The sequence below is a fragment of the Lipotes vexillifer genome, unplaced genomic scaffold (genome assembly GCF_000442215.2).
Source record: "Lipotes vexillifer unplaced genomic scaffold, Lipotes_vexillifer_v1.1 scaffold1906, whole genome shotgun sequence".
NCBI lineage: Eukaryota > Metazoa > Chordata > Mammalia > Artiodactyla > Lipotidae > Lipotes > Lipotes vexillifer.
The window spans coordinates 34576-58746 of record NW_006770807.1 but is presented as its reverse complement, the minus strand read 5'-3'; the positions used below and the strand labels follow the sequence as shown (position 1 = coordinate 58746).

Genomic DNA, 24171 nt, shown 5'->3' with positions numbered 1-24171 from the left:
CAGCAGGCATGCAACAGAGAGGGTTGTAAGCACACAGGCAGGGTTATGAACTTTAGAGGCATGAGATCTTTATTATCTCTTCAGTTTCCTAGAGCAGTCACTGAAAAGCTTTGTGTTAAGCCTTTCTGTGCCTGGGACGAGAGGAGGGAGAAGCCTGGGTGAGTGGGGACTGAGAGGACTTGGAACACCTGCCCGGTGTAGGTTCAGCTCTGCCTGGTTTTCTTTCTGGCGACTGTGTATTTTTCTGGAGGTGGCGGTGGTTTTTACTATAATTCTTCATTCTTCACTCTTAATGAGGAAATACTAATTGGGTAAAAATCATTTGGCTATTTCATAATTGAGAAATCTTGATGAAAAGTTTTAAGTAATTGATGAGCAACTGATCATGGAATGAGACCCCAAACAGACTGTTACTCCAATGGCAGAGGGGTTTTGAGATGTGTGTGGCACGTATGTGTTTAGAGTGAAGGGAGGGTGTGAGTTCCCAGCCATTACGGTATCTTTAGAAGACTGACTGGATTCCTTTAATCAGGGGAGCAGAGGTCCTGCTCCCTTCTGTCTCAGGGCAACACCGTCTCCCTCTTTCAGAAGCCAAGTTCTGGCAGCCACGGTGGGCATGGAGCAGACATGCAGCACCTGCCCGCCTGAGGAGAACAAGGGATGCAGGAGGGAGGAATTCCTGGCAGCCTCTGGACAGGAATCTTCGATGCTGAGAAATTGACATGGGGTGGAAAGGCGTCAAAATCAGGATGGCGGCAGAAAGCCTGTGTGCTAGCTGGACCCGTAAGAACACGCTTGGTCCTATTATCTTTGCACCCCAGACCTGGCACAACCCGATCCTGACCCCTGGCTGAGCAAGTCCCTGCCAGTCTGAATCAAACCCGTCTCCGTCTAGAGGAAAAGTGTGCCCTTTCTCCTTACCCATCATCCAAACAACAAAGAGTGGCAGGAGGTAAGGAGAGGAAGGGGTGACTACTGTTTTCTCTGCTTTGAATCCCAGCAGGTTGCACAGCATTCTCAGGGCACAGAGGAAAGAGCAACACGGCCCTCCCGGGAGCACCACCAGCCAGCAGGTCCTGTGAGAGTGACTGCCCAGCGCTCGGGATGATGCTGTCTAAATCCTTTGGGGATCTGGGCGTCAGTGGGAGCAGCACCCAACTCACACTCAAAGGGTTTGAAATTCTTCTGGGGAAGAAAACTTCTTCTTTGGTGAAGTGGACAGTTTATGACACTGTGACACCAGTTTTTTCATTTTCATGATACACTAGCACTTGAAGCATAATTTTTCATCATGTTTCTACTGCTGGCTACCCTCTGTCCATCCTGTACTCTAAATGGAAAAAACTGTTTTGCCATTCTCTGAACACGCCAATTCCCTTAAATCTGTTATTTCCCCCTCTCCGGTTAAAATGCTTTTTATTACCTTGCCTGCCTGGCAAATGTCTGGTCACCCTTCAGGTATCAGTTCAAGGCATGTTAATTCCTTAGGTAGGCATTCTCTGACCTTTGCAAGTATGACTACGGCCTACTCTGTAAGACTTCGCATCCCTCCTTTAGTTTATACCACCGTCTGGGGAAGGTTCGATGTACCTGTTTCCCCTCTTGCTTTGTGGGCTCCATGTGGCAGAGACTGTCTTAGTCATCATTGGAAGCCCAGCATTTAGCAGAGTCCTTGACATGTGATAAGCTCTAAATGGCTATGTGAAGACATAACCCCTAAATTGTATAAACCCCAAATCACCCTGCAGTCATATAACTTACTTTTGGTGTAGCATCTGCCATCATGTGCTGGGAAATCAGGACTCCAGCAAGGTTAAGGATTAGCCAGCAATGGGACATTAGAAGCCCTTTGTAGGATACATGCTGTATCAGTACTGAGCCTCTGATATACACTACAATCCAGAGGTAATTTAAAGGGGAAGATGTCTAAGAACCGATGCCTGCCGATTCTGGTAGGCAGCTCAGTATCCCAAAGGTCCCCTTACAGCAGTGGATATGAGACAGTGCCCTGTTAACCTTACAGTCCTTGGCATTTTCAGATGTAGAGGCCCATAGGGTCTTCATATTTTTATTGCCTCTCTGCCTTTTTGTTTTCTTAATTTTACAAATCATGAAGAGCCTAATTAAAACACCAGGGTAGACATAGCCACAGAAGAACCTGGCCTGGTATGATGAAGCTTCTGCTGATTGATGAGCTAGTCTCTAGGATCTGTGCAAAGTTCTGGGAATAGATATTGTCTGACTGCTATGCTGAGATTTTAATCACTTGTCACATTTTTTCCAGCCCCTCCTTTTTCTTTTCTTTTAAAGAGCACTAACAACAATAACAAGGGAGGAGAGCCTGGATACAAAACCCGGCTGCCCCTGCTCAGCCTTACTCTCCATCTCAGTATGAAACAGCAAACTGAGAGATAACCCACAGCTCTACCTGCACTGTCCTAAACAAATGTATCATTTCCTTTGTGTCCCATTTTTCACTTTACAAAAGGAATCTCATCCAATTTTCCCTAAGTGCACATGGGCCACACTCCAGAGGTACCATAAATATGGAGCTGCAATCTAATTTTGTAGCTCTAATCCAAACTGATGTTGACACTTCAGAATTTACAAAGTCATTCCCTTGTCAACATTTAGCCCTTTCTCTTTTGTATTTGGATGAGTCAAATTCAATCCAATTCACTTATCTGAGGGAGAGGACAATGAGAAAGGAAAAGCTATTGACTTGGAAACAGCATTTCTCTTTGCATCACCTCTGTCGAATGTTGAATGCAAGAGTGTTTTTCTCCCTTCCCAGGCTTACCCTGGGGTGGAGTGGGTGGAAATCTTGTGACTAGGTATTCAATGAAATGATTTTGCCAAAGACAACCATGTCCCTCATAGAGATTTTAGGGAAAATGAAAAAGTAAGCCAAGAGAATAGGATTTATGTTGGGGAAACAGCTGTGATATGTGAAGTTTAATTTCAAAGGGCTGCTCCCTGCAGAGACAAATCTAGCTGAAAGGACCAATGTAGGCCCAGCATGAATATAACACGGTGCTTTGGCAGAGGCCAAAGCAGTTGACTTCTAAATTAGAAGCTGTGCTGGCTCCATAGGGAAATAAAGATAATACAAGATATCTGGTCACCTAAGAACGTGGATGATCTCCTAACATCAACAACAGTCTCCATTTCTCCAGTTGTTTGATCCTTCAAAGTAATGTGTAAATTTTAGAAGGGTGTCACAGATATAATCTTTGGGTTTCAGCTATCTCCATACATCTCTCTGCAAAGGTAATTTAGCCACAAAAAGAGCTCTAGTCCAAGGTGAAGCATCCCATACTCTAACATTCCTCACCTAATCTATTCCAAAAGGAAGAAAACAAAAGGCTTTGTTAACATTAGATATAGTTCTCAATCTAGACATTGGAAAAGAGTGCCAATAAAGAAATAGAACGAAAGAGAATTATAATAGTGCTCCTTTTAAAGCTGCTCCGGCAGTATGTAAAATGTTGACATACGATAGTCAAGGTCCTTTTAAATATTGATCTGGGTGACTCCTAAGGAAGGGTGGTTTTAAAAAAGAATAATTCTTTCCATTTTATTACATAGGGCATTATTATAACATTTTGAAATATTTAAAATAAAAATAAATCAAATATGTTCTTCCTCAATAATTATATTTCCATTCCAAAGCAGTTTATTATCTCAGTAGTGCAAGTGTGGACGCCGTCACGCAGGAGCTGCCATCTGATTCAGTATTGTTGATGTTATTTCAAATGTACTTTCTTCCCCAGAGAAACACAAGTGTGGAAAGGCAGCGTTGGAATGTGTAAAGTGTGTAAGGGCATGTGTTTGTACACTGAAAACAAAAAGCCCAAAACGAATGAGACCATGATTCTTTAAATATGCAAATATTAGTAATTAGTGTGGCGAGGAAAGGCTGTGGTGAGACAGGTATTGTTAGAAACTGCTGTAGTGGGTGAAAGTTGGTTCAGCCTTCCCAGAAGTAATTTAGCAATAGGTCTCAATAATTTTAAACAGTTCCTACCCTGTCCCTGTGACCCATGATACTTCCAGAAATCTACCTTTAAGAAATAAACAGACATGTATGTGCACAATATACTATTATTTATAACTGTAAAAAACTGAAATGAGGGTATGTCTGAAAATGGGGAAAGATTAAATTATGATAAATCTATTTAATGGAAAATATTGTAAGCAATTAAAAATGAATGTTTTTGTAAACCCTATTAAAAGGAAAAATTAAAACCATATGACTTATCATTTCACAGTCACCAGATACTAGACTGACCAAAAAATATACTTCTGAAGAATTTTTAATTTAAAAATGTTTATGATAATAAATCGAGTAAAAGAAAAGGAAATCACTGTCCAAGCAAATTTCAGAATCTTTTCCTAGGCGTGACGTGAGCAAGATGGCAGAACAGGAAGTCTCAGTTCTTGTTCCTACACAGAAACACCCATTTAACAAGGCTACACGGATTAAAATACCTTTACAAGAATGCCAGAATGCAGTCAAGAGCTAGCAGGACTCCAACTGAACAGAAGGCAAGAACAGCTTCACCGAAATAGATAAGATGGGTATGAGAAGAGCAACTTCACTTTAACCATGCCAGCCCCTCCCTGAAACAGGTCAGTGCAGGGAATGTGAAGAGTGGAGCATGCTTCCAACATCCTGGCTTTTTGCAAAGTTGCCTGAGGAAAGGGTTTCTGTCTTGCTTCACTCAGACCTCGGAGTGAATCAACATAGATTGGATGCCTGGAGGCTGCTGAGACCAAAGGAAAAAGGTGGGTGGCTTGCTGCAGCTGGCAGGGCTTGTCAAGATTGGGAGAAAGGTACACAACTTAAGTCTTCTCTCTTGGAGGGACAAAGAGGACTGAAGTATGCATCTCACGTTCTGGCTCATCAGAGGGCTGCCCAAGGGAAATGCTATCAGTCTCGCCTGATCTGGGGCATTGATGGGGAGCTGGCATACTCTGGATGCCTAGTTGCCACTCAGAATAAGGGAGAGCTGGGTGGCTTGCTGCTGTAGAACCAGAAAACTTGCAGTGCCACAGACAGATATCAGAAAGAAAAAATATTACGAGCTCTGGAAAAAGAAACATGCAAGCCTCTCTAATTGAGAAGTTGCATGCACAGGCCCAGAGAAGTTGCACCCCTCAAAAAAAAGGTTACAGAGGCCCCCAGAATCTCTAGCCAAGTAGACTGATGACGGTCTTCCACTGTACAAAAGTAGTCTGTAAACACTGAGAGGTGGCTATCCTTTAAAATGTACAGGTCCCAACACAAAGTTACCAGAATAAGGAAGAAACAAGTGGATATAGCCCAATCAAAGGAACAAAATAAATCTCCAGAAACTGTCCCTAAAGAAAGAGAGGTATATAATGTATCTGACAAAGAATTAAAAATAACCATCATAAAGATTCTCAATTGGCTTAAGAAAATGATGCATGAACAAAAAGAGAATATCAACAAAGAAAAGATTTAAAAAACTAAAACAGAAAATTTGAAGCTAAAGAATACAATGAAAACTGAAAAATTCACTAGAATCATTCAACAGCACACTTATAAGCAGAAGAAAGAATCAGCAACGGAAGACAGGAAATTGAAATTAGGCAGTCAGAGGAACAAACAGGAAAAAAGAACATAAAAGAGTAAAGAGAGCCTAAGGGACTTACAGGACACCATCAACTGGACAACATACCTATTATCAGAGTCCCAGAAGGAGAAGAGAAAACAAAGGGGCAGAAAGCTTATTGAAAGAAATAATCGCCAAATACTTTCCAAATCTAAGGAGGAAAGTGGACATCCAGATCCAAGAAGTCCAATGGTCTCAAATTAGGATATCCCCCCACCCAAATCTACGCAAAGACACATTATAATCAAATTGCCAAGTAAAAAGTGAAGACAGAATTTTGAAATCAGCAAGAGAAGAGTGATTTGTCATATTCAAGGGATTTCCTTACGATTTTCATAGGACTTCTCAGCTGAAACCTTCCAGATTAGAAGAAAAGAGTGGGATGACAGATTCAGAATGCTGGCGGGTGGAGGGGGAAAAGCCTGTGAACCAAGAATACTATACCCAGCAAATTACTCCTTTAAAAATGAAAGATAGATGAAGAATTTCCCAGATAAGCAAAAACTGAGGGAGTATGTTACCACTAAATCTATCTTACAAAAAGTGTAATGAAAACAAATCAAGACTTTGAAATGAAAGGACATGAAACAGCAATATTGGAAATATAAGAGAAAGAAGATGAAATACAAATCTCACTGGGAAGGTGAATATATAGACAATACAGGATAATGAAATACTGTAGTAGCAGTTTGCAAATCACATCTAACTAGCACAAAAGTTAAAATAGAAAAGTATCAAGAACAACTGTAAACACAAAACTTGCTATTAGATATACAATATAAAAAGAAAGAAATTCTTACATCAAAATAATAAGTTATGTGTGAGGAGGGAAAAGTAGAAGTGTAGAGTTTTTGTATGTGATTAAAGTTAAATTGTTATCAGCTTAGGTCTTCCCTGGTGGCGCCGTGGTTGAGAGTCCGCCTGCCGATGCAGCGGACACGGAGCGGCTGGGCCGGTGAGCCATGGCCGCTGAGCCTGCGCATCCAGAGCCTGTGCTCCGCAATGAGAGAGGCCACAACAGTGAGAGGCCTGCGTACCGCCAAAAAAAAAAAAAATTGTTATCAGCTTAAAATGGATGATCAGAACTATAACATGTGCTATGTAAGCCTCATAGTAACCACAAAGAAAATAATGATGGATGACACACAAAAGAAGATGAGAAAGAAATCAAAATATGCTTTTACAAAATATCAACAAAACACAAAGGGAGAGAGCAACAAAGTAAAAGTGTCAAAAAAACTACAAAGGAGAAAACAATTTACAAAATGCTAAGAGTAAGTACTTCTCCATCAGTAATTACTTTAAAAAAATAATTACTTTAAATGTAAATGAGTTAAATTCTCCAATCAATATACAGAGTGTCTGAATTGATAAAAAAAAAAAAAAAAGACCCAACTATATGCTGTCTACAAGACTCACTTTATGTTTAAAGGCACATATAGGCTGAAAGTGAAGAAAGGGAAAAAGATATTCATGCATAATGTAACCAAAAGAGAGCTATACTTATTAGAGACAAAATTGACTTTAAGTCAAAAACTGTAAAAAAAGACAAAGAAGGATATTACATAATGATAAAAGGATCAATTCACCAGGAAGATGTAACAATTATAAATATCTATACACCTAACATCAGAACACTCAAATATATGAAGCAAATATAGACAGAATTGAAGGGAGAAATTGATAGCAATACAATAATATTAGGGGATTTCACTACCATACTCTCAATAATAGCAGAAAATCCAAACAGAAGATGAACAAGGAAACAAAGAACGTGATAAACACTGTAGACAAAATGGACCTCAAGGACATATGCAGAACATTTCATCCAGCAGTAGCAGAATACACCTTCTTCTCAAGTGCACATAGAACATTCTCCAGGACAAATGACAGGTTAGGTTACAAAACAAGTCTTAACAAATTTAAGACATCTGAAATCATACCCAGTGTTTTCTAATCACAATGGGATGAAACAAGAAATTAACAGCTGAAAGAAAACTGCAGAATTACTAATATGTGGAAATTAAACAATATATTCTTGAATAATCAATGGATCAAAAAAGAAATCATAAGAGAAATGAGAAAATATCTTGAGACAAAGGAAAATGGAAACACAACATAACAAAATATGAGATACAGTAGAAGCAAGTTTATAGATAAAAAACAAACAACCTAACTTTATACATCAAGAAATGAAAACAAAGAACAAACTGAGCCCAAATTAGCAGAAGGAAGGAAACATTAAGATTAGAGCAAAAAATCAGGCCACCCAGGTCCCACAGCCAGCCACCCTGAGACCCAGCCCCACCCACCAACAGGCTGGCTTTATCACTAGGACTCCTCCAGGCCCTGCAGCCAGCTGCACTGGGACCTGGCCACACCAACCAGCAGGCTGGCAGCCATACACAAGGCAGGGCTGGACAGACAAGCAGGCCAGGGGCAGCCCTGCCTTCCAGTTCACCCACAGTACTCGACCCTGCCACAAAAGAAGTGCCCATGCAACCTGCATGGGGGAACTCCTAGAATATATAGCTCTGGTGACAAGAAAGGAGTGTGCTCCTGGGCCCTAAAGAACAACTCCTAGATTAAGAAATGTAACCAACCTACCTAATGCATAGAAATAAACAAAGAATTGGGAAAAATAAAGAGACAGAGGAATATATTCCAAATGAAGGAATAAGACAAAACCCCAGAAGAACTAAGCAAAGTGGAGATGACAATCTACCCAATAAAGAGTTCAAGGTAATGATCATACAGATAATCAATGAACTTGGGAGAAGAATGGATGAACACAGTAAGAAGTTTAACAAAAAGTTAGAAAATACAAAGAAGAGCCAAAGGAGCTGAAGAATTCAGTCACTGAAATAAAAAATACACTGGAAGGAATCAACAGGAAATTCAATGATACAGAGAAATGGAGAAGTGAACTGGAAAACAGAGTAGTGGAAACCATTCAAGCTGAACAGAAAAAAGAATTTTTAAAAATGAAGATAGTTTCAGAGACCTCTGAGACAACATAATGTGTACTAACATTCTCATTATAGGGGTCTGAGAAGGAGAAGAGAGAGAGAAAGGGATAGGAACTTATTTGAAGAAATGAGTGAAAACGTCCCTAAACTGGGAAAGGAAACAGACATTCAGATCCAGGAAGCACAGAAATTCACAAACAAGGTGAAACTAAAGAGGAACACACCAAGACACATTAAAATGGCAAAAATTAAATATAAAGAGAGATTCTTAAAAGCAGAGAGATAAGCAACTAGTTATGTATCAGGGAACTCCTATAAAACTATCAGCTGATTTTACATCAGAAACTTTGCAGGCCAGAAGGGAATGGCATGATATATTCAAAGTAATGAAAGGGGGAAGAAAAAAGCCCCTACAACCAAGAATACTCTACCTGGCAAGGCTATTATTCAGATTTGAAGGAGAAATAAAGAGTTTTACAGACAAGTAAAGTTAAACAGTTCAGCACCACTAAACTGGCTTTACAAGAAATGTTAAAGAGACTTTTCTAAGCAGAAAAGAAAATACCACAACTAGAAATAAGAAATTTATGAAAGAAAAATTCAAACATTTATAAAGCTAGTAGGAAGGTTAAAAGAAAAGGTAGTAAAATCATCTATATCCACAATAAGTAGTTAAGGGATATACACATAAAAAAGATGTAAAGTGATGTCCAAAACATTAAATGTGGTGAGAGGGGAATAAAAGTGCAGAGTTGTTGGAATGTATTCAAACTTAAGTGATCATTAACTTAAAATAATCACACACACACACACATACACATTTGTTTTATATGACCCTCATGGTAACCACAAGGCAGAAATCTGTAACAGATACACACACAGAAAAGAGAAAGGAATCTAAACATAACACTAAAGATAGTCATCAAATCACAAGGGAAGAAAGCAAAAGAAGAAAGGAACAAGAGAGAACTACAAAAACAACCAGAAAACAACTAACAAAATGACAATAAGTATAAACCTATCAATAATTATTTAAATGGAAATAGACTAAATACTCCAATCAAAAGACACAGAGTGGCTGAATGGATTAAAAAAGAGAGAGACCCATGTATATGCTTCCTACAAGACACTCACTTCAGATCTAAAGACACACACAGAGTTAGATGAGGGGATGAAAAAAGGTATTCCACTTAAATGAAAATAGAAAGAAGAATGCTGGGGTAGCAGAACTTGTATCAGACAAAATAGACTTTAAAACAAAGACTGTAACAAAAGACAAAGAAAGGCATTATATAATGATCAAGGGATCAATGCAACAAGAAGATATAACAATTATAAATATATATGCACCAACACAGAAGCACCTAAATATATAAAGCATATAATAATAACATAAAGGGAGAAATTGCCAGTGACACAATAAAAGTAGGAGTCTTTAGCACCCCACTTACATCAATGGATAGATCATCCAGACAGAAAATAATAAGAAAACACTGGTCTTAAATGATATATTAGACAAGATGGACTTAAAAGATATATATAAAACATTCCATTTAAAAGCAGTAAAATACCCATTGTTTCCAAGTGCACATGAAACATTCTCTAAGACGGATCAAACATTAGGCCACAAAACAAGTCACAATAAACTTAAGTAGACTGAGGCCATATAAAGTTCTATCTGCGAAAATAAAAAAACATTTGGAGGCTAAACAATATGTTAACCAATGGGTCACTAAAGAAATCAAAGAGGAAGTAAAAAAAATACCTGGGAGGCAAATGAAAATGGAAACACAACAATCCAAAACCTATGGGACACAGGAAAAGCAGTTCTAAGGGGAAGTTTACAGCAATACAAGCCTACCTCAGGGAAAAAGAAAAATCTCAAACAATCTAAGCTCATACTTAAATGAAATAGAAAAACAAAAACAAAGAAAACCCAAAGTTAGTAGAAGGAAGTAATAAAGGTCAGAGCAGAAATAAATAATATGGAGACTAAAAAAACAATAGAAAAAATCAATGCAACTAAGAGCTGGCTCTTTCAAAAGAAACAAAACTGATAAACCTTTAGCTAAACTAATCAAGATAAAAAGATAAAGGGCCCAGATAAAGAAAATCAGAAATGAAAAAGGACAGAAATACACAGGATCATAAAGATATTATATGAAAAATTATATGTCAACAAAATGGACAACCTAGAGTAAATGGATAAATTCCTAAAAATGCAGAATCTCTCAAGAATGAATCAGCAAGAAATAGAAAACAGGAACAGACCAATTACCAGAATTGAAACTGAATTAATAAAAACAAACAAACAAAAAACAAAACAAAACAAAAAACTCCCAACAAACAAAAGCCCAGGACCAGATGGCTTCACAGGTGAATGCTGCCAAAGATATAAAGAAGAGTTAACACCTATCTTTCTCAACCATTACAAACAACTGAAGATGAAGGAACACTTCTGAACTCATTCTATGATGCCAGCCTCACCTGGATACCAAAACCAGACAAAGACACCACAAAAAAAGAAAACTGTAGGTTACTATCCCCACTGAACATAGATACAAAAATCCTCAACAAAATATTGGCAAATTGAATTCAAAAATACATTAAAAGATCATACACCACAATTAAGTGGAATTTATTCTAGGATGCAAGGATGGTTCAATATCCACAAAAAAATCAATGATAAACCACAGTAACAAACTGAAGAATAAAACTCATGACCATCTCAATAGATGCAGAAAAAGCTTCTGACAAAATTCAACATCCATTTGTAATAAAAACTTTCAACAAAGTGGGTATAGAGGGAACATACCTCAACCTAATAAAGGCCACATATGACAAACCTACAGCCAATATCATTATCAACTGTGAAAAGCTGAAAGCATTTCTTCTACAATCATGAACAAGACAACATGGCCACTATTGCCACTTTTATTCAACATATGACTGGAAGTGCTAGCCACAGCAATCAGGCAAGAAAAAGAAATACAAGGCATCCAAACTGGAAAGGAGGAAGTAAAAGTCACAGTTTGCAGATGATACTATATTTAGAAAATCCTAAAGATGACAACAAAAAACTATTAGAACTAATAAATTAATTCAGTAAAGTTACAGGATACAAAATCAACTTTGTGTTTCTTTACACTAACAACAAACTAATAGAAAGAGAAATTAAGAAAACAATCTCATTAACAATTGCAACAAAAAGGATAAATATCTCAGAATAAATCTAGGGAAAAGATGGGAAAAGAGCGCTTCTTCAATAAATGTTGCTGGGAAAACTGGACAGTTACATTCCAAAGAATTAAACTGGACTACTTTCTCACAACTTATAAAAAGTAAACTCAAAATGGGTTAAAGACTTGAATGGAAGATGTAAAATCATAAAATTCCTAGAAGAAAACACAGGCAGTATGCTCTTTGACATTGGTCTGAGCAATATTTTTTGGATACGTCTCCTCAGGCAGGGGAAAGAAATGCAAAAATAAACAAACGGCACTACATCAAACGAAAAAGCTTTTGCACAATTAAGAAAACTATTAATAAAATGAAAAGGCAGTCTACTGCCGTTCTGCTGACGGGCGGGATGTAAATTGCCAACAGCCACTCTGGGTAAATGTATGGTGTTTCCTGAAACATCTAAAAAACAAAGGTACATAGCCTAGGGCACTAGGCTTAGGAAAATTGAAATCAAAAAGACAGAGCCACGGCAAAGTTTCGGGCTGCTCTGTGTACAAGAACCTCTCCCACGGTACAAGTTAAATATCCCAGAGAGTGAATAATGGATCATGAAGTTGTGGTACCTTCGTGCAATGGAGTATCACTCAGCAATGAAATCTCTGAAGAAGATCTCTGAAGCAATAATATCTGATAAGGGGTTAATATCCTAAATATACAAAGGTTCCATATAATTCAACATCAAAACAAAATAAAACAAGCTGATGAAATTATGGGCAGAGGACTTAAATAGACATTTTCCAAAGAAGACACAAATGGCCAACAGATGGATGAAAACATGCTCAACATCACTAATCATCAGGGAAATGCAAATCAAGACTACAATGAGATATTACATCATACCTGTCAGAATGGCTGTAATCCAAAAGACAATAAACAATGTGTTGGCAAGGATGTGCAGATAGGAATCCTTGTGCACTGTTGGCAGGAATGTAAACTGGTGCAGCCACTATGGAAAACAGTTTGGATGTCCCTCAAAATTTAAAAAACAGAACTACCATAAGATCCAGCAATTCCATTTCTGGGTATTTTTCTGAAGAAAACAAAAATGCTATTTTAAAAAGATTCATGCACCCCTATGTTCATTGCAGCATTATTTACAATAGCCAAGATATGGAAGCAACCTAAATGTCCACTGATAGATGAATATGGCATATATACATTTATAACAGAATATTACTCAGCAATAGAAAAAGAATGAAATCTTGCCACTTGCAATAACATGGATGGACCTACAGGTTATTATGCTAAGTGAAATACGTCAGAGAAAGACAAACACCACATGATTTCACTTGTATGTACAGTTTAAAAAACAAAACAAACATAACAAAACAGAAGGAGTCATAGATACAGAATACAAACAAGTGGTTGCCAGAGAGAGGAGGGTGGAGGAGTGAATAAAATAGGTGAGGGAGATTAAGAGGTATACACTTTTGTCACCAAATAAATGAGTCACAAGGATTAAATGTACAGCATGGGGAATACAGTTAATAATAATATAACAACTTTATATGGTGACAGACAGTAACTAGACTTATTGTGGTGTTCATTTTGTAATATATAAAAAATATTGAATCACTATGTTGTGTACCAGAAACTAACATAGTGTTGTAGGTCAATTATACTTAAATTAAAAAAAAAAAGAAAAATAATAAATGGGAGAAGAACCTCAAAAAAACAAGATAGCAAACAATATTCATCAAAGTTGCTCAGAGACCCTTTTTTAAAATGTTGGTGTGCCACATGCTAGGACACAGATCCAATTATTAGGGAGTTTACATAGCTTCAGTGTAGCCCTTGTTAGCAAGTAGACTTTACATACATAAAGGATTCATATCAACATAACAATAAGAAAAATAATAAACATTTTGCATCAACTGTGAAATTCTGAAGACGTAAGCTGGAATACTGATCATGATGCTAATTTTTGCTAAATATTTCAAGTTTGGTACAAAGTAGAACTATATTTTTGGGCTTCCCTGGTGGCACAGTGACTGAGAGCCCACCTGCCAATGCAGGGGATGTGGGTTTGAGCCCTGGTCTGGGAAGATCCCACATGCTGCGGAGCAGCTGGGCCTGTGTGCCACAGCTGCTGAGCCTGCGCTCTGGAGCCTGTGGGCCACAGCTGCTGAGCTCACGTGCCACAACTACGGAAGCCCGTGTGCCAAGAGCCCGTGCTCCGCAATGGGAGAGACCACTGCAATGAGAAGCCCGCGCACCACAATGAAGAGTGGCCCCTGCTTGCTGCAGCAAGAGAGAGCCCACGAGCAGCAATGAAGTCCCAGTGCAGCCAAAAATAAATAACTAAAATAAATAAATTAAAAAAAAAGAACTATATTTTTAAAACAAACATTTGAGATAATTTGTCCTAAAAACAAAAACCTATCTTTATGTGCTAAAAAAAAAAAAAAAATTTAATAGCAGTAATTTTGACTGACTTACAAGTAATAATGTCTTAGATGTGAAAACATTAATTTTAGTATCATACCTCAAGGGTGATAATCTCTCCTTAGTTGTCTTAAAAACCTATTTGCAATAGAAGAAAAGAGTAAATCTTCAAAACGCCAGCAGCTCAAATAAAATTCACTTCCCTCAAAAAATAAAGATTAGTACAGAAATAAATGAAATAGAGATCAGAAAAACAGTAAAGGGAAAAAAATCATTGAAATTAAGAGTTGGTTTTTTGAAAATAATAACATTGACAATCCTTTAACTAGACTACTAAGGAAAACAGAGAGAAGACTCAAATAAGTAAAATCAGAAATGAAAGATGAGACATTACAACTAATGTCAGAGAAATAAAAATATTATAAGAAACAACTACGAACAATTATACACCAACAAATTGGACAATCTAGAAGAAATGGATAAATCCCTAGAAACATACAATTTGCTAAAACTGAATTATGAATAAAAATCAGAATAGACCTATAACTAGCATGTAGATTAAATCAGTGATCAAAAACCTCCCAACAAAGAAAAGTTGAGGACCATTCAGCTTCACAAGTAAATTCTACCCAGCTCTTAAAGAATTAACGCCAATCCTTCTCAAATTCTTATAAAATATTCAAGAGGAGGGAACACTTCTAAAATCATTTCATGAGGCCAGCATTAGCCTGATACCAAAACCAGAAAAAGATACTATAAGAAAAGAAAACTACAGGCCATATCTCTGATGAATATAGACTCAAAAATCCTCAACAAAATACCAGCAAACCAAATCCAACATCATATTATGACAGGTGCAGGGGCTTCCCTGATGGCGCAGTGGTTGAGAGTCCACCTGCCGATGCAGGGGGCACGGGTTCATGCCCCAGTCTGGGAGGATCCCACATGCCACGGAGCGGCTGGGCCTGTGAGCCATGGCCGCTGAGCCTGCGTGTCTGGAGCCTGTGCTCCGCAACGGGAGAGGCCACAGCAGTGAGAGGCCCATGTACCACAAAAAAAACAAACAAAAAATAAACAAAGAAAGGTGCATACACCATGACCAACTGGGATTTACTCCTGGAATGCAAGAATGCTTCAACTTATGAAAATTAACTAGTATGATAAACCACATTAAAATAACAAATGTTACAAATCACATGATCATCTCAATAGATGCAGAAAAAGCAATTAATAAAAATTCAACAACCTTTCACATGATAAAAACATTCTACAAATTAGGAATAAAAAGAAATTACTTCACTATAATAAAGATCATATATAAAAAGCCCACAGCTAACATCATACTCAATGGTGAAAAACTGAAGGCTTTTCCTTTAAGAACAGAAACAAGACAAAAATGCCCACTCTTGGCATTTCTATTCAACACAGTACTGAAGTCCTAGCCCAGCCATCAGAGAAGAAAAAAAAAATTAAAGACATCTAAATAGGAAAGGAAAAAGTAAAATCATCTTTGTTTACAAATTCCATGACCTTAAATACAGAAAACTCTAAAGATTACACAAAAGAACTGTTAGAACTAAGAAATAAATTCAGCAAAGTTGCAGGATACAAAAGTCAATGTGTAAAAATCAGTTGCATTTCTATAAACTAATAATGACCAATCCAAAAAGGAAATTAAGAAAACAATTCCATTTACAACAGAATCAAACACAATAAAATACTTTAGGAATAAACTTAATAAAGGGAGTGAAAAACTTATACAATAAAAAGTACGAAACACTGCTGATAGAATTTAAAGACACAAATAAATGGAAAGACATCCTATGTTCATGGATTGGAAGACTTAATATTATCAAAATGCCCATACTATCCAAAGTCATCTACAGATTCAATGTAATCCTTATCAAAATCCCAATGGTAGTTTTTGCAGAAATTGAAAAATTCACCTTCACATTCATATGGAACTACAAAGGATCCTGAATGCTCCAAACGATCTTGAGAAAGAATAACAAATTTAGAATCCTCACATTTCTCCATTTCTAAACATATTTCAAAGCCATAGTAATCAAAAAATTATGGTAGTGGTATAAAGACATACATGTAGTCCAGTGTAACAGAATAGATAGCCCAGAAACAATCCCATCAACTGATCTTCCACAGGGTCCCAAAAGAACACAAAGGAAAAAAGATAATCTCCTCAACAAATAGTACTAGGAAAACTGGGTGTCCACATGAAAAAGAATGCAAGTTCATCCTTAACATACACCATACACAAAAGTCAACTCATCACAGATTTAAATGTTTAAGCTTTGAAACTATGAAACTCCTAGAAGAAACCATAGAGGAAAAGCTTCTTGGCATTGACATTGGCAATGATTTCTTGGATATGACACCAAAACAACAGGTAACAAAAACAAAAATAGAGAAACGGGATTACGTAAAACTAAAAAGCTTCTGCACAACAAAGGAAACAATCAAGAGAGTGAAAAGGCCACCTACAGAATGGGAGAAAATACCTGAAAACCATATATATAATAAGGGATTAATATTCAAAATATATAAGGAATTCCTACAACTCAATAGCAAAAAACCCAAATAACCTGATTAAAAAATGGTCAAAGGATCTGAATAAACATTTCTCCACAGACAACACACATATGGTCAACAGGGATATGAAAAAATGCTCATCATCACTAATTGTCAGGAAAATGTAAATTAAAATCACAAGGAAGTATCATCTCATGCCTGTTAGTATGGCCATTATTAAAAAATAATTTTCTTAAAACAACCCAGAAAATAACACATGTTGACATGTATTTGGAGAAACTGGAACTCCTGTGCATTGTTGGTGTAAATTTAAAATGATTCAGCCACTGTGGAAAACAATATAGAGGTTCTTCAAAAAATTTCAAGTAGAACTATCATATGATCCAGCAATTCCACTTCTGGGAACTGAAATCAGGATCTCAAAGACATATCTGCACACCATGTTCACTGCAGTACTGTTCACAATAACCAAGAGGTGGAAACAACATAAATGTCCATGGACGAATAAATGGAAAAATAAAATGAAGTAAACAAGAATATTGTTCAGTCATAAAAAAGAGAAAAATCCTGTCGTATGCTGTAACGTGGATGAACCTTTTACATTAAGTGAAATCAGCCAGTCACAGAAGGACAAACACTGCTTGTTGCCATTTACGTGAAGTATCTGAGAGAGTCAAACTTATAAAAACAGAGAGTAGAAAGGTGGTTGCTAGGGGCTGGGGAGAGGGGGAAATGGGAGAACTGCTGTTCATGGGGTATTGTTTGTCATGCAAGACGGAAAGTTTCTACAGATCTACTGTACAACATGGTGCTTATAAAGTTTATAATACTGTACTATTCACTTAAAATTTTATTGAGGGAAATCTCACATTGTTTTTTATCACATTAAAAAGAAAAAGTATTTCCAAGCTTTCCTTCAAGGTGGGAACTAGAGTCCTGTTGGGACCTGGGACGTGGTGTACTTATTCCAGTCAAGACACAACTTTCCCATCTCCACACACACAGAGCTAGGGAGGCGGAAGCTCCAGGGACTAGCCTTCAAAGGTCAGAATATATAAACTTGATACCAAACTAATTTCCAGACTTGGGGATTAGAAGAAAGGACCCTGACAGGAAATGGTATGGTCAAACACCTACCCAGGTAACTGGAATACATTTGCAGTGTTAAATACCAGGACTTGAAAGAAAATGTGTTTCTAGATTTAGGTAGGATCTAAATGAAGATAAATAACTAAATAAATGAGAGATAAAACTAATCTATAGTATAAATACCCATTGAAACAAGTGTTACCATAATCTGAACCTGAATAGACAATATGAAGTCTAACTTATCAACTTATATTCAACATTTCTAATTGAATATAATTAGAACACAGCTCATCCACTCCCTCTGATCACATACACTCACATATACATGTATATAACCTTTTATATTTATAAAATGTAATATATATACATATATATATATAAATAATTTCCAAAACAATTTTTGCACCAGAAACAAAAAAAAAAATCTAAAAGAGAATTTAGATATCAATTAAACAGTCTTTTGGGTGTTTGATGTGGCCTCTTGGTACAAAGTGAATATTTTCTAGGTAACCTGTCTAATTATCACTTCATAAAGTTTTACGGGCTTCATTTTTTATGTATCTACTTTTACCTTTTGCAAGTAAAGAACTGTTCCCTTTAGTACAGCATAAAAGGTCTTCCATCCTCGCTTTCCTCTTGGAGCTAGAAAGGGAAAAAAATTGAAAAATTTTATTTGATGGAAATTTGCGTTTTTCGAAGGAGAACCTAAAAGGTCAACATGGTGATTATGCTTCAATGTTCCTGGTTTATTTGCTACTGAGACTAATAATAATGAGAACTAAAATTTTCTTGAGCCTTACTGTGTAACAGGCAGTATTATCTCATTTAATCCTCACAATAACACTGTGAGGTAGGTACTATTACTCTTGTCTTTTTATAAAACTGAAGCACAGAGAAGTACCCTGCTTATGGTCACATAACTAGGAAGAGGAGAAGCAGGACTCTGAGCCCAAGCAGCAAGGCTCTGCGGTCCGCACTCCAGTAGAGATGACTAAAAGGCTGAAAAAGCAAGAGGCATATTGGAAATACACATTAATCTAAGGGCTCACGAACCAGAGCCTTCATGGCTTTGTCAAAGTTTCCAGGAGTCATAAGAAAAAAGTCCCGGAATATAAAAGGACTCCTCTTGGCCTTTCTCCCAAACATCCACCAGCTGGACTGTAACTTTAATTATTATTACTCCTGTGGCAATTTGTGATACCTCTGCTGCAGATCATGCTGCCCTGTAACATAATTTTTTTTTGTCTAAATGTCTCTTTCAGTAGACTGTGAATAACCTGAGAACAGATATCCTTCATCTTCAGAATTCACAGAACCTAGCATAGTGCAAGGCAGACATTAGGCACCTTTATAAAAATTCTCCAAACTAAGTTTCTTCCGGAAGTCCTTACATTTCCTTTATTTATATTTTCCTGGAGTATAAAGTAGAATTTCTCTATTGACTTATATAAAACCTTACAGATTGTCCTAAAGTAAAAGTACAGATTAGCAAAACAGTTTACTATTTATTCTTAATCTTGATAAAATTAAAATCTGTAACTGGAAAAGGTTATTACCTGAATACCATTTCTCTAAACATGTCTACCAAATATGCAGGAAGGGCCATTTATTCTTATTCTGTTATCAACTATTTGGCTGCCTTTAGGCTGTCTTTAACCTGGATGCCTGATTAAATTAGGAAGTGCATTATTCTTAAGTAAATCTTTTAAATCTCCTTTGACTGAAGAATCCTTAGGCTTGGAAAGTAGGTGAATAGCCACCTACAGAACACGGGTGCTCCTGCCAACACCATACTGAGATATCCACCTGGCAAAATAGGACTCAAAACATCCACTCTGTAGGCTTCCAGGGGAAATAAAAAAATTTCATCCCATCTGTTTCCATCACGTAAGGTTTTAAAGTGTGTATTCAAAAATAAATGATCAAAAAATGTATACCATAATCTTCTTTTTTTAAAACATTTATTTATTTTATTTACTTTTGGCTGTGTTGGGTCTTCGTTGCTGCACGTGGGCTTTCTCTAGTTGCGGCGAGCAGGGGCTACTCTTCGTTGCGGCGTGGGGGCTTCTCATTGCAGTGGCTTCTCTTGTTGTGCAGCATGGGCTCTAGGAGTGTGGGCTTTAGTAGCTGTGGCTCGTGGTCTCAGTAGTTGTCGCTCGCGGCTCTAGAGCGCAGGCTCAGTAGTTGTGGCACACGGGCTTAGTTGCTCCGCGGCATGTGGGATCTTCCCGGACCAGGACTCAAATCCTTGTCCCCTGCGTTGGCAGGTGGATTCTTAACCACTGAGCCACCAGGGAAGCACCATAACCTTCTTTATAAAGAAAAACAAGTGGCTACTATAAAGAAAGCCATAGATCATCATACATATCTATATCTATATCTCTCTCTATATATATATGAAATAAATGTTGACTGCCTTTTTCAATAGATGTCAAATTCTGATCTGGGCCATGTGAGAGCAGGGCACACAGAAGTGGCCCCGGGTTGCAGGAGCTGCTGCAGAGCAGGACAGAGGCAGCTGGTGTGGTGGAGGTACCTGCTGGAAGGCAGACCAGCTGGTCTCTAGACCTTGTCTCAAACCTCTCCTCTCACCCACTAACCCTAATTCGGTAACTCCCGACCAGTCTCCCAACCTCTCAGGACTTCAGCTGCTTCATTTTAAAATGTGGATAATTCATATAACTTAAGGCAAAGCACTGGCTAATGCTGGAGAAGAACTTAGAGAAACCCTTCTGTTTTCTATAGCAGGAACACAGGTCCTGGATTTGAAAGGCTTTCCCCAAAGCCCTAAAACTAATTTAGTGGCATCTTGAGATTCCTTCAGTCTAAAGATTTACAAATCCAGTTTTCTGCTTTTCAAGTAGAAATCTATTAATCTGTTACCAAGGTTGTTGCCCAGAATCATAACCCTGCCCCTCCCTCAAATGCAAACCAATTGCTCTTATCTAAGTTTCAGGAGGAAGCTGCAAGGAGAAAAAGAAGAACTGGTCAGAACCAACTAAGCCCAAGATGGGGGAAGATTTGACTTCCAGTGACCTTGAGCCAGATTAGCTAATCGACACACCCACTGGCACCAGGATAGTTGACAACTGCCATGACAACAACTGGAAAAGCCCATACAAGGACTTTCAAAGGAGTGCTGCATCAGGTCTGGATCCAAACCACACCTCTATTCATGAATATTCCTCCCTCTCTTTCCAATTCCCTCCCTTTTACCTGGACCCTCCTATGCCTGAATTGGGTTGAGAAGTTGATTTGGGAACCGAGTTCTGGCTTCTTTCCATTCTTTGGCCATTGAATAAAGGCTGTGCTGTCCCAGGCTCTTCATTGGTTTCATTAGTGGCTGTGTGAATCCGAGCAGAAAAAGAACCTCCTTGACGGCGACAAGGAGTCTCCACCCGGGTTAGGACCCCAGTGTGGGTCTAGTCCACCAATTTGGTAACAAATTCGTGTACATGTTCACAAAAACTTTTAACAGATCTTCATCTTTACCACACTAAGCCTCCTAGAAATGGATCCCAAAGATCTCTCCAACCAAACTCTGATCGCAAGTCACCTGTGGGTGACCAATGCTGAGTCAGGGAGCATTAACCCTGTGTGCCATGCTCTATTTTTCCAGCTCCCACAGAAGTATAAAACTTAATCTTGTTTTTGGTCAATTATAACTTAGTTCTTTAACGCACACCACAATGCTAAAAATAAGACACTAGTATTGCCTCCATTTTACAGTGGAATTCAGGGAAGAAAGGGACCACTGTGCACTAAACAGAATGGGAAGGCTGTAGAGGCAGCCTCAGCGGCCCTGATTTTAAAGCCACACACACACAGTGCGGCTATGGCTTTTGCACCCTTGGTGAGGCTTGCCACGTGAAACACAAGGGTTGGACCCCATTGAATGAGGAGGATTGTCCCTCATAATGACAACTGTAGAGGGAGTTAAATCTGACATCATAGAACATACATTATTAAGTATAGAAGGCTGGGGAAAGAGCTGTAACTGCAGTTACATAATGAACATGGTGGAAGCAATCAGTGAAGTTACTGATTGGAAACTGGATGTATCCTACTGCAAGGCTCTAACTACAAGGGTGGTAGCGGGTTGGTAGGTAGATGCATTTTAACAAATATCTGGGTGCCTACTGTGAAAAGGTGTTTGCCAAACTTGATCAAAAGATACCGTTTTGTGCACTAGACTATGCTTCCATGGCTATTTTTAACATGCATACCCAGAGTCCAAAGACTGCTTTCCTTCTTCTTGAAAACAAAAGAATCTTGGCATATTTTAACTCATCAACTGTCTCCAACCTTACATGATAACAGTGTCTATTACTTTTGTCTTGTTTAATACTACTGAAGTAGACATTTTGTATAAATTGCCACTGTCTGCTTAGATTTTCCCTCATGTTTACTATAATATTACCTTTATTTGTTACTTCTGTAACTCAGGTTGTTTTTGGAGGCCATTTTCAACTACTTCTTGAAATCTATACTTAGAAGTTCTTTTAGTGAGGGTCTTTTCGTGGCAAATCTTTTTCTGTTTTTCTTCATATGAAAATGTCTTTATTTCATAAAAAATTCTAGGGACTTCCCTGGTGGCACAGTGGCTGAGAATCTGCCTGCCAATGCAGGGGACACGGGTTCGAGCCCTGGTCTGGGAAGATCCCACATGCCACGGAGCAACTGAGCCCGTGAGCTACAACTACTGAGTCTGTGCTCTAGAGCCCGCAAGCCACAACTACTGAGCCCGTGTGACACAACTACTGAAGCCTGCGCACCTAGAGCCCATGCTCCACAACAAGAGAAGCCACTGGAATGAGAAGCCCAAGCACCGGAAAGAACAGTAGCCCTCGCTCGCCACAACTAGAGAAAGCCCGTGCGCAGCAACAAAGACCCAACGCAGCCCAAAATTAATTACTTAATTAATTTAAAAAAAGTCTAGGTGGACAATTACTTTTTCTCATGAAGACATTACTTCATGTTGTTTATGTACAGGTTTCTTCACGTTTATCCAGCTCTGGGCTTCTCAGGAATCATTTCCAAACACTTGCAGTCATCATATGTTTGAATACTGTCTCTCCATTGTCTCCGCTATTTAAACGTCTGATACTCTAACTTCTCAGTCTACCCCACAGGCGTCTTCACTGCTCCTTCATACTCTATCTTTTTGTCCTCTGTGGTAAAAGGACAAAGATGTCCTGAGGGCTTAGCAGTCCCAGGGCTATCTCACTTCCTAGATTCGTACTCATTTCCCTTTCATTGTTACAGGTTCATCCACTCATTTAAAAGGTGTTTAAAAATATTTTAATCACTTTTAGATGTTTCATAATGTATGAATTTTGGAATTTGTAGGCCATCGTGTTGCCAAAAAAGAGTTTCCCATTCTTTCTTTTCTTTTGAAGAATTCATTCACAAATTTTATAATCTAGAATTCATTTGAAGCAGGATAAGGAGATAGGAGCGGAGGACAGGATGAGAGAAACTAGAACAAGGAAGGAGGCTGTTACAATCGCCCACATGAGAGAAAAAGCCCAAAATACGGATAGAGGTGCACAATAAAGACAAAGAAATGGAAAGAAAGGGGAAGGCAGCAGTGCTAACTGAGCACCTATACTACGGTGCTCTGAGCACTGGGCAAGCATTATAAACGTTCTGTTTGATCCAAATGATCCTTTCAGTTAGGCATCACTGCCTCTATTTTACATTGATGTCTCCATTATAACTACATCTGCAGCTCTGAGAGGTGGTGTAAGCTACTGAGGGGGCTACCTACATACGGATTTCAAAGCTACTGTCTAGTGCAACTCGGAGGAGGAAACATGTTCTATGGATACATTAAGGGGAAACTCTCCAGGTGACAATCCTTTGCAATAGTCAGGCGTACTACTCCAGTGAGGTAAGCACAGACGGCAGGGAATGAGAAGATAGGACAGCAGGGAATGCAAGTCAGGTGTGTTCTCTGATCTCGCTGATGCCTTCAGAAGCACCCCTGCTCATGGCGATGCAGCTCAGAACTGAGCCACGATCCTGTGTCTGCCCCCTAGCTCACCTAGCATTTTGCAGAGTAATAAGGCTAATAGCAGTAATAATTGTAGCAGTAGTGATAGCATCAGCTAACATTTATCGAGAACATACTGTTTTAAGCACTGTTCCAAAACTGGATGTGTGTTAACTAAAGCCCACAACTCTGTGAGGAGCCACTTCTATATTCTTCATTTTACAGATGTGGACTCTGAGACTTCACTAACCTGCAGCACTAGGTTCCCCATCGCACTTTTACTCTGGTTTGTATGCAGGGAAAG

At 38.3% G+C, this 24171-nt stretch overlaps 1 protein-coding gene across 1 annotated transcript in view; it reads right to left on the bottom strand.

Annotated features, from left to right (window-relative positions):
• The window catches only part of LOC103079630 (PH and SEC7 domain-containing protein 3-like), a gene marked incomplete at its 5' end in the record, with an annotated part of 102636 nt that overhangs the window by 51982 nt on the left and 26483 nt on the right, over positions 1 to 24171 (bottom strand). The window contains one exon of the mRNA XM_007446356.1: positions 18444 to 18514. Within this exon, the coding sequence (XP_007446418.1) occupies positions 18444 to 18514 (71 nt within the window). The remainder of the gene's footprint in view (positions 1 to 18443; positions 18515 to 24171) is intronic.